Source organism: Geotrypetes seraphini, chromosome 2, assembly GCF_902459505.1.
Source record: "Geotrypetes seraphini chromosome 2, aGeoSer1.1, whole genome shotgun sequence".
NCBI lineage: Eukaryota > Metazoa > Chordata > Amphibia > Gymnophiona > Dermophiidae > Geotrypetes > Geotrypetes seraphini.
In genome coordinates, this window is record NC_047085.1 from 11,904,652 (window position 1) to 11,916,937 (window position 12,286).

The 12,286-nt window shown below is 38.8% G+C and overlaps 1 protein-coding gene across 3 annotated transcripts in view; it reads right to left on the reverse strand.

The window, feature by feature from the left end:
* ARHGAP39 (Rho GTPase activating protein 39) overlaps nt 1–12,286 on the reverse strand; it is a 295,579-nt gene that overhangs the window by 11,856 nt on the left and 271,437 nt on the right. For all 3 annotated transcript variants that reach the window (XM_033933771.1, XM_033933770.1, XM_033933772.1), the window contains one exon: nt 3,649–3,818. In XM_033933771.1, coding sequence (XP_033789662.1) covers nt 3,649–3,818 — 170 coding nt within the window. The remainder of the gene's footprint in view (nt 1–3,648; nt 3,819–12,286) is intronic.

Below are 12,286 nucleotides of genomic sequence, written 5' to 3' on the forward strand. Positions count from 1 at the left end.
TGACCGCTCTTTGGGCTCTCATGTCTGACGACTGAGAAAGTCTGCTTGAATGTTGTCCGCTCCTGCCACGTACGCTGCAGGCAGCGTCACAAAGTGCCTCTTTGCCTACCAAAAGAGCAGCTGGGCCTCCATCCTCAGAAAGGGACTCTTCGTGCCCCCAATGATGATGTGGCATTGTCTGAGAACATATGGAGGGCTTGATGATGGAGACGACACTTGAAGTGGAGAAGGCCAGCCGAATTGCCCGCAGTTCCAGGCGATTGATCCACCAATTGTACCCTGAGGACGTCCACCCTTCAGGGATTCAAGACAAGGTTGGATAAGTTCCTACTGGAACAGAACATACGCGAGTAAGGCTAGACTCATATAGGGCACTGGTCTTTGACCTAAGGGCCGCCGCGTGAGCAAACTGCTGGGCACGATGGACCACTGGTTTGACCCAGCAGAGGCAAATCTTATGTTCTTATGAACTGCGACAATCATGCACACTGCTCCCCAGCCTTTGAGACTCGCATCTGTTGACAGGATTACTCAAGCTGAGATTCAGAGCAGAAGTTTCCTTTTCAGAAATTTATAACGTGCCACGAAGGTAAGGGGGAGTGAGGGAGATTCTCAGACTGTATGAGGGGTGCAGAAGGGTGGTGAGGTGGCTAGAGGGAAGGGTGGTGGTGGAAAGGAAAGGAACAGACGCTGAAGGGGGGTGGAGAGGAACAGATGCTGAAAGGAAATGGGGAAGAGAGTGGGGAGAAGACGCTGAAGGGAAAAATGGGAACACAGAGTGGGGAGAAGACGCTGAAGGGAAAAGATGGGGAACACAGAGTGGGGAGAAGACGCTGAAGGGAAAAAATGGGGAACACAGAGTGGGGAGAAGACGCTGAAGGGAAATGGGGAAGAGAGAGTGGGGAGAAGACGCTGAAGGGAAATGGGAAACAGAGAGTGGGGAGAAGACACTGGAAGGGAAGACGACAGAGATGCCAGACTTTGGGGAGAGCGTAGGGAAGAAGATTGGTGCCAGACCAATTGTGTGTGGGGGGGGGGGGGGGGGCGGTGAAGGGAGAGGCACAGTAACAGAGCAAACGGAAGATGCAGAGAGAAGACAGACAGTGGATGGAAGGATTTGAGTGAGAAGATGAGGAAAGCAGAAACCAGATAACAAAGGTAGAAAAAAAATTTCTATTTCTTTTCCTTTTTTTTTTTTTGCTTTAGGATAAAGTAGTATATTAGTTGTGTTGATAAAAATTTATAAACAAAGCCCTGCCAGCTGAACATCTCTTTTTCTAGTTCAGCAGCCAGAACTTTGATTTATAAGGAAGGAATAAGCTAAATATTGCAGCACTGAGGCTTGTATGGATGCTGCGGGGATAATAGTTGTGGGGATGGGGACGGGGCATGGACAGTGGTCGCGGGGTCAGGGACAAATTTTTCCCCCATGTCATTCTCTAGTACAAGGCATCAGCCATGTAATCCACTCCAGAAATGAGAAAATCCAAATCACGAAGCACTACAGTGTCAGGATCATGGCACAGCGTGAAATGGCACAGCCAAGGCACGAAGGAGGAGGCCAACACTGCCTTACCCCCAGAGGTGGCCAAATCAAACAAACATTTAAGGATAATAATATCCATGCATCAGTCCTGAACATCCTTCAGGACTGCCACCCCCATTGCTGGGGAGTGATGTGCACTTGGTGACTTGTACCACCGAAGAATCCACCTTCAGGGAAATAAAGCGCTTGTTAAAGCCATCCACCATGGGATAAAGCTGCGCCATTGCTCAAACACATATCAAGGGACCCTCAAGAGTCTCCCAGATATATGTAAGAATCTGAACAACGTCAGGATAATCAGGAAAAGAGGCAGATTTTGGCCTCTGGTCATTCATGAGGGAACATTCCGAAGTGACTGGCTATTCTGTCTGCAGCTTCAGTTCCTGCAGAGACTAAATCCATAAGGAGTGTGGGTTTGAAGAATTTGCGCACAGTGGGGTCTTCCCCCCAAATCACGGGCTCCACACAGGTCCAGATCCTGGAGATCTTCCAGATTTGCCACATCTGTAGCCGCCGCAGTGCCATGTTGCAAAAGCAGAGGAATTAAGAGTGTCTGGTGCACCAGCAGCACAGGGGTTCCTGTGATCAAGACATAGGCCGATGGAAGGGAAACAGCTGTGGATTAGGAATTGGCTATCAGATAGAAAACAGAGGGTAGGGTTAAATGGTCATTTTTCTCAATGGAGGAGAGTAAACAGTGGAGTGCCACAGGGATCTGTAAAGGGACCGGTGCTACTTAACTTATTTATAAATGATCTGGAAATTGGAACACTGAGTGAGGTGATTAAATTTGCAGACGACATTAAACTGTTCAAAGTTGTTAAAACGCATGCGGATTGTGAAAACTTGTAGGCAGATCTTCAAATTGGAAGACTGGGCATCCAAGTGGCAGATGAAATTTAATGTGGACAATTGCAAAGTGATGCACATTGGGAAGAATAACCTGAATCACAGTTACCAGATGCTAGGGTCCACCTTGGGTGTTAGCACCCAAGAAAAGGATTTGGGTGTCATTGTAGACAATACAATGAAACCTTCTGCCCAATGTGCGGCGGTGACCAAAAAAAACCAAACAGGATGCTAGGAATTATTAAAAAAGGGATGGTTAACAAAACTAAGAATGTTATAATGACCCTGTATCGCTCCATGGTGCAACCTCATCTGGAGTATTGCGTTCAATTCAGGTCTCCTTATCTCAAGAAAGATATAGCAGCACTACAAAAGGTTCAAAGAAGAGCGATCAAGATGATAAAGGGAATGGAACTCCTCTTGTATGAGGAAAGACTAAAAAGTTTAGGGCTCTTCAGTTTGGAAAAGAGACAGCTGAGGGGAGATATGATTGAAGTCTACAAAATCCTGAGTGAAGTAGAATGGGTACAACTGGTTCGATTTTTCACTCCATGAAAAATTACAAGACTAGGAGACACTCGAAGAAGTTACAGGGAAATACTTTTAAAACCAATAAGAGGAAATATTTTTTCACTCAGAGAATAGTTAAGCTCTGGAACGCTTTGCCAGAAGTTATGGTAAGAACGGACAATTTCCTGGAGGAAAAGTCCATAGTCTGTTATTGAGAAAGACATGGGGGAAGCCACTGCTTGCCCTGGATTGGTAGCATGGAATGTTGCTACTCCTTGGGTTTTGGCCAGGTACTAGGCACCTGGATTGGCCACCATGAGAACAGGCTACTGGGCTTGATAGACCATTGGTCTGACCCGGTAAAGCTATTCTTATGTTTTGTATTTTCTTTGGTATTTTAGTTTTCCCACATTGAACAATGAAGGATTTTTGTGCCAGTGATGTCTGGGTGGGTAAGGCACATGTTAAAGTGCTTACTTGTGATCTGAGGCTTTTTCCTTTGCTATTCTGCAAATAGAGGTCAAGGATTGTTGTATAAGTTTACGTGTAGAGTTTTTTGTGTTATGTGTATACAGTATATTGTGTATATACATTCAGGGCTGTGTCCTGCTCTGAGCTGACCAAATTGCCACCTATAGTATAAGGCTTGACCCCACAATTTTGGAGAATGTGAGTGTTCTCCTTTCTCTATCTCCAAGATGCTCAAGAAGCAGATATCATGACAGAAAATAAGATCCAAATACCTGTAGAAAACGAATGAGGTAGCAGAGTACCATCTTGTTAATCTTAGGCAGAGAGTGGACAACAGAGATGGCTGCCTCAGGATTCTCATAGTGGGTGATGCACTCTTCATAGAACTCATGGGGGATGAGAGGTTCCTCTAGTTCTCTATACCACAACTTTAGCAATGAGGCTGAGGAGAAACGAACATGAAAAAATGAGTCTACAAAAAGAAAAGAGAATGGGTATGTTTAAGAAACCTAGCATTTATTCATCAGGTTAAATCAGTGGTTCTCAACCTTTTTTCAGTTGGGACACATTCGACAGACACACCACATACACAGCCCTCACAGATATTTGGTCTAATACAGTACGGCAATTTTTTTTTTTTTAAAGTTAAATGTAAATATGCTCTGCATCCAGAAAGCCCATATCTCTCCCTATCTCATGTCATCTGATAAGTAGCCAAACAAGATAGTTCAACACTATCTCTTGGTGGCAGTTTCAGGAGGGGCAGCAAAGAGCAGCTTCAGTCAAAACAAAGCAGTAGATCTTGATAGGCACACAAACTTAAAGAACTAGCAGTATGCACTTTTAACTGGGTAACTTTTGGAAACTGACCTTATTATGTACATATGTATACAAGAAACAAAGTAATATTTTAAAGTAATTAAGTTAGTTAGGTGCCATCGACTCGTGTTTGAATCCTAGTGACTTGATGAATAAGTTTTGAGCTAGTCTGGTAAGGTCTTCCAGCATCATCCCCATGGTTGTTTTCAACATGACCAGCCATCTGATTGCATGTCACCCTCTTCGACTGGTTCCTTCGATCTTCCTAAACATAATGTCCTTCTCCAATGATCTTTCTCTTCTGACAGTGTAATCAAAATAAGACAGTTATAACATCATCATTTGGGCTTTGAGTGACATAGCTGGTTTGATCTCTTCCAGAATAAATTTGTTAGTTCTTCTGGCGGTCCACAACATGCATAAAATCCTTCTCCAGCACCAAAGCTCAAATGAATCAATCTTCTTTCTATCGTTTCCATAATGTCTAGCTTTCGCATCCGTAATTGACCACTGAGAAAATGAGAGTGTGGACGAGTCTGATCTTTGTTTGGAGTGTTATTTCCATGGTACTCCCCTGCCTTAGGGCTAATAAAAAAAAACTATATTCACTAGAGTGAAAATGGCGACAAAATAAATCTAATGGTGACAAAATAAATCTAAATATTTAGAAAATCTAAATATAAAAGAAAATTGTTATGGCTAAAAGAAATTAGTATTCAATGTGAATAAAGAACGCAAGAAATTCATCTACTCTCTTTACAATTTTGAAATCTCTAACAGAATTCAAACAAAAACCGATTTCTAAAGGTGATTCTCTGCCCTCAGATCAAGAGTTGACAGACTTCTTTATGGAAAAAATAACCAATATCCGTTATCAAATTTTTAACAAAGCCAGGTACGATGATGAAGTAACAGAATTGAATAGCTCCATACCACTTTCAAAATGTGCCAATTTCTCTATCCCATCAATTAAAGAACTCAAACGTCTCTTAAAAAGCCTTAACACCAAAGGTACCAACGCTGAGATAATTCTTCCTTCAATTTTGAAACGCTTCTCCTTTTTTGGTCCATTCATCCAAATAATTATTTCACATAGTCTTACTTCTGGATCACTTCCAAAATCATGGAAAGAATTACTTATTCACCCCATTCTAAAAGATTTAAAAAGGTAACCATAGCGATTGTTTAAATTACAGACCCATAGCCAACATCCCTTTCATCGCCAATTTAACAGAAAAGGTCGTGTTCAAGCAACTTTCCGAATTCGTTGAAACAACCAGAGTTCTTCAACCGAACCAGTCAGGCTTCCGCCATAATCATTCCACCGAACATTCTCTGATTGGCCTAACTACATCAATTCTTTACTACCTAGATCACCACCAATCTGCCATTCTTATTTCGCTGGATTTGTCGGCCGCATTCGACACAATTGATCATCAACTTTTATTAAAAAGGCTAGAGTCAATTGGTATAAGTGATTCAGTTCTGGCATGGTTCAAATCTTACTTCTCTGAAAGAACTTCTAAGGCAGGGGTAGGGAACTCCGGTCCTCGAGAGCTGTATTCAATTAAATGGTTGAAGGCTCAATTCTATCTTCTTTTTTATTTAATATTTTTACTGCCCCTCTGCTAACTTTGTGTCAATCCAGATGTCGGGTTTTCAGTTTTTGCCTATGCTGATGATTTTCAAATCCTTCATCCAATCAATTCCGAATCAGACGAAGAAATACTTAACATCAACCAAAAGCTCTCCAAAATAAAGCAATGGCTTCAAGATAACATGTTATCACTGAACCTATCAAAAACTAAAACTGTCTTTTTTCTGTGGAAAGAAGGACTCAGGAGTCCACCATCAATTTGTATCAATAATTTTTTAATTCAGTCTGTTGACAAGATAAAAATCCTCAGAGTTTTTTTAGATAATAAACTAAACTATCACGACCAAATTAATTCCATTGTCAAAAGTTGTTTTCATAGGCTGCATATGATCAGATCCCTATCCAATTTTTTTTGGATGCCCCCTCACTGAACACTTTAATTCATTCATTAATAATTTCAAAATTGGACTATTGCAAATTACTTTATAAAGGCATCACACAAAAGGAAATTAGAAGATTACAAATAATACAAAATACCACAATAAAAATTATCACAGGAAAAAGAAAATGTTTTTTTTTTTTTTAAATTCTTTATTCATTTTTCCATCTTACAACAAGTGCACAATACTGCATCATATTAACAGTTACATATCACTTGATATTCATACAATTATGATTTTACATACATGAATTTATTCCCCCCAACCAAACTTCCCACAATTAATTTAATTCAAAATATCATTTATACATTATATTTCAATCTATTAATCAGACCTTTAAAAGAACTATTTACCCTCCCCCCTCCACCCATATGTAAATGTACTTTCATTAGGAAAATGATGTCTATTCATTGCAATAATTTGTTAATGGCCCCCAAATCATTTTAAAATTATTATAATTCCCTTTTTGTATGGCAATTGTTCTTTCCATTTTATAAATATGACATAGCGAATTCCACCAAAATGTGTAGCTAAGCCTATTGTAATTTTTCCAATTGTTGGTAATATGTTGTATGGCGACTCCTGTCATAATTAACAAAAGCTTGTTATTATTTGATGAAATTTGACTTTTTGCTCTCATTGACAGAATTATATCATATGATAAAGCAACATGGTTTTCTAGTAAACAATTAATTTGAGACCAAATTGATTTCCAAAAAACCATGATACAGGGACAATAAGATATTAAATGATCCAAAGTCCCTGCTTCCAGATTACAATGCCAGCATCTATTGGACCTAGAGCTATCTAACTTTTGTAATCTAACAGGGGTCCAAAAAGCTCTATGTAACAAAAAGAACCAAGTTTGTCTCATAGATGCAAACACTGTAAGGAAAAAGAAAATTTGATCACGTCATACCGTTATTAAAGAACGCGCATTGGCTCCCTATCAACCATAGAATAACTTATAAACAGGCGCTCATCACATTTAAAGCGCTACAATTCAAGCTCTGCTATTTCTAGTCCAAGTCATTATCCCATATACTCCTTCCCGTTCTTTAAGATCTGAGGACAAAAACATATTTACTACTCCATCTTTATGAGTTATAAACACTAGACGTAACACACTTTTCTCTGCCACCATTCCCCAAACTTGGAACTTATTACCAGCTCTGATAAGAGAAGAAAATACCCTCGAAAAGTTTAAATCAAAATTAAAAAGTTATTTATATAGGGACACCTTTAATTACTTTGCCTTTGTAGCTCAGTTACCATTTTCATTTGAAGTAGGCAAGTGCCAATCTAATATAACTCTTATTATTTTACCCTTTTTTGTTCTTTTCCTATATATAATTGTAGTTCCTCCCCAATCTCCCTCTTATGGAATGTATGTCTGTCCTCCCCAAAACTGTTTGTCTCCCCTATATAATTTTTTTATTGTTCATCGCTTTGTAATCCACGAAAAAAGTGATTTTATCAAATATGAATTAAACCTGAAACTTGCTTTTGAATACTTTGTTCGGAACTTTCATTGAAGAGTGATACAGTGCTATTCTGTGGAGTACCGGTATTTCTTCCCTGCTAGTTGTTTCTTTGTTTATGACAGAGCCCAGGAGATTGAAATCCTTTACAACTTCTATTCTATTTCAGTCACGGTATAAGGGCTTGTCATGCCACTGGGACTTGCGCATATCTGAGAAGCCGAAAGCTATGCTGTTGGTAGTTTCACTACCAGCAGGGTCTCCCAAGTCAGACAGGTTTCAGTGGAGATGCCAGACTAATGACGACTACCCATCTGAGCAGCGGCAGAAGGGCAATGTAGGAGTTTGAGGATTGCGTTTGATATAACAAAGGCGACATTGAATTTATACTGCATAGAAGAAAGCCCAACAATCTACTTCTGTATTCTGCTAAGAAAACTTGATGATGATGAGATTTAAAAGTATGATAATAATAATAATTTTATTCTTATATACCGCAAAAACCGTAGTAGTTCGAAGCGGTTTATAGCAAAGAAGGGCTGGACAATCAGCGAATAGGTACAATCAGCGAAATAGATACAATTTAAAAAGGTAAGCAGGATATAGGTACAATATATAGGCACAATGTATATAGGTAAGCAGGATACCGAGGAAGGCATAAGAGATCTTGAAAACGAGAGATCGGGCATAAGAGGTCTTAGGATACAAATCAGTTAAACAGGTTTGTTTTTAATAATTTTCTGAAATTTAGGTAGGATGAGGAGCGCGATATAATATTGCTCAGCCAATCATTTAGTTGACCTGCTTGGAAGGCAAGTGTTCTGTTCAGGTATCTTTTGAAGTGGCAGGCCTTCAGTGTTGGATGGTTAAACAGATGAACTCTGCGTGTGGGTCTGGATGAACAATCTAAGATAAAATGGGGAACCAAGTATATGGGGGCCAAGCCAAGAATGGATTTGAAACAGAGGCAGGCAAACTTGAACTGCACTCTAGCTTCCAAGGGCAGCCAGTGGAGTTTATGGTAGTAGGGGGTTAAGTGTTCCCATTTTTTTAGCCCAAAGATCAGTCGGATTGCTGAGTTTTGGATGATTCGGAGACTTTGAGTGTTTTTTTTTTAAAGACCCCAGGTAGATAATGTTGCAGTAGTCGAGTAAGCTTAGAATGGAGGATTGTACCAGTAAGCGGAATGAGTTTGCATCGAAGTACTTTCTGATGATTCTTAGTTTCCATAGTGCGGAGAAGCCTTTTTTGACCAGTAAGTCGGTGTGGGCTTCAAGGGTAAGGTGGCGGTCTAGTGTCACTCCCAGAATTTTTATGGAATCTGTGATAGGAAAGACTTATTCAAGGAAATTGATGAGTCTTTGATTTTGTCGTTCGGACTCGCCAGAAAGAATTTGGTTTTTTCTGAATTGAGTTTTAATTTGAAATCGGCCATCCATAGTTCAATTTGTTTTAATATCGATGCCGGGTGGTTTTTTGTCTCAGGGGTTAAGTTGGTTAGGGGATAGACTATGGTGTAGTCAGCATAAATGTAGAATTTGATTTTTAAACTTTGCAGTAGGTTCCCTAGGGCGGCCAGGTAGATGTTGAACAGTATGGGGGACAGGGGGGAGCCCTGCGGGACTCCACATGCGTTTACCCAGCTGAAGGAATGAGTATTGTCACTATAAACTTGGTATGATCGTTTGCTTAGAAAACCCTGGACCAATTGACTCCAAACAGTCCAAAAGAATGGCATGATCAACTAAGTCGAAGGCACTACTTAAATGATCCCATAGCCTTTCTCACTAATCTTCTACCAAAAATTCTGCCAATAAAAAGCAAATATCCATTGGAACTGGAAAGGGCACATAGGGTCCCAATAAGGAAATCTAGTAATCAAAAAGGACCACGTCCCCTGATTTTTAAAATGTTCAGATACCAACAGGTTGAGGTGATTATTAAATTGGCTAAGGAGAACAGAAACCTCAAGTGTCAAAATGCAAAGATACAGGATTTTGCGAAGGAGACTGCTTATAAAAGAAAACAACTGTTAGAGTTACGCCCACAGTTAAGAGCGATGGGAGCCAGATATGGTCTAATTTATCCAGCAATTATGAGGGTTACTCGTGAAAATAAAACTTTCAACTTTGAAGATTCTGCTAAGTTAAAATAATTTCTAGATAGGTGTGAAATGCCTATGGCCACATAGGAATGAAACTGGGTTTTATATCTTTTTCCTATTTCTTTAGTTTATTATAATATTTTGGTTTATTTTTGGTGGTTTGTGAAATATATTTTATGTACAGTTAATTTTGAATTGGCTCAACATTCTGACAGAGGAATGTAGTCAGTGGAAGCAGCTGCATGGAATGTGGCTGTTTAGTGAGAGGTGTTAAAGGATAGTTCTTCCTTATGCCAGAACTGAGCATAATAGATGTGAATATGGCATAACATTAAGGGGAATATGTGAACTTTTTCATTTCCCTAAATGGTTGGAGAGAAGATTTTAAAGAAGGCTAAGCTTGGGTTTGAGAATGATACAAGACATGTGGAGAAGGAACAGATTTAACAATGCTCTGGATGTTATTCAGTAATTGGCAATGGTAACTCTGCATCTTCCACAGCAAGGTTGTGCTTTGAGATTCTTCAGCACTTTTAGACTCATTCCTCCAAGTGCATTAAAATTTCCTATATGTATTGTTTTTATTCCTGCAGTACTTCTCCTGTCAGAATTTTAAAAGCTACATTACAAGGTACAGGGGAGAAGAAGACAGTAAAGATGTTTGTATACATCTTAGTCTGCAGTGGTTTAATTAAAGTACTGAAGGAAATGGATTCTTATAACTGTAAAGAATGTCAAATGATTTGCAAATTGACATAAAGGTTGGCAGATTATGAGAGTTTTCTGCAATATGGTGGGAAGTAAAGGATGTTGGGTATTGTAGTATGAATGGAATCAGTGCATGTATGATACGGTCTGATTCTCATCTTATACCCTGATGTTATTTTTTGCTTTCCATGGATTCTAATATATTTGGAGGAAGGAAGTCTATGAGAAATGCAGATTTTCAACTTAACAGCTGTATGGTGACTTCCATAAAATTAATCTTGGGATATACTATATTCTATAAAGTTATGGATTAATATATACAAATACTGTATGAATGTATGATGGATACTTTATTAAAGAAGCCTACTGGAGTAAGTATACAGAAACAGATACAAAGAAGATCTTTTGAAGAAAGAAGAAGTAGGATGATGGAGAGCAGATCTGATGATGAACAGAGATTTGGATATGGTATTCGTACCAAGTTGTGAGAATAATTGCATGTTGTTAACAAGACAGATGGGAATTGATGGCCTATAATTACTAAAAGTGTATGTGCTGGATGTACTTGGGTTTTGTTTAACTAAATGTGGGGTGAGAATATGAAAAGGAGATTTAATATAATCTTATTGTTATTTCTTTTCGGAGAGTATGTTATAGATTATTCTTCGGAAAAAAAAATAGTAGATTTACTATGTTTTAACTATTTCTTTCTTTTAATAAGTGACTTGCATAAATTGCTAATTGTGATTTGAGTAAATACTTATTGGTTTTTGGATATGGCCTGGGGGAGTTTCTCATTTACTTGATCTAATATGGGTGTTTCAAAGTTAGCATTATGGAGATGGGTGAGTGGGGTGGGATGGGTTGAGGGAGGGTGGGGATGGGGAATGGGTAGAAGGTTGGGGTTAAATTTGAATTTTCTAAGTAGGGAAAATGATTATATAATAATTGCTATATGGTATTGTATATTATTTGTGATTAATCGATATAATGGGTTTTAAAATCTTTTCCTTGAATGTTAATGGCCTCAACCATCCGGTTAAAAGAAAGAAGACGTTATTATATTTGAAACAGCAGAATGCGGATGTTTGTTTCATTCAGGAGACTCACCTGTCTGGGGAGGAATCTAAAAAACTAATAGGTAATTGGGTAAAAGATTGCTTTTTTGCGCCTACTGTAAAGAAAAAAGCTGGAGTAGCTATCCTAGTTAATAAAAGATGTTCTGCAACGTTTAACATGGTGGCTGCAGATCCTCTAGGCAGATGGCTGCATGTAGACATGAGTATGGGCAATAATACCATGGCGCTTATGAATGTATATGCCCCTAATTCGAATCAAATTGAGTTTTTTAAGACTCTACAACAATTAGTTTTATCACTGGCTGCTAACAATTTGATAGTGGCGGGAGACTTTAATGCTGTAATGGATCCTTTATTGGATAAGAATCCCAGTAAGATTATGAAGTCACTGGGTTTAGATAATTTTGTAAACTCTTGTAATTTAAAAGATATATGGCGTATTCTTCATTTTAATGATCGGGAATTTTCATTTTGTTCGCATGTTCATAAATCTTTTTCTAGAATAGATTATATTTTTGTTTCTGATCAGTTGATACAACAAGTAACGCAAACTTCCATAGATCCAATAATTCTGTTGGATCATGGGGGTGTATGGATTGATTTTAATTTTGTTGATCAAGATACACTGATCAAGAAACACTGATCAAACAGAATCTTGACACAATCCTAGACGAAGAAAAAC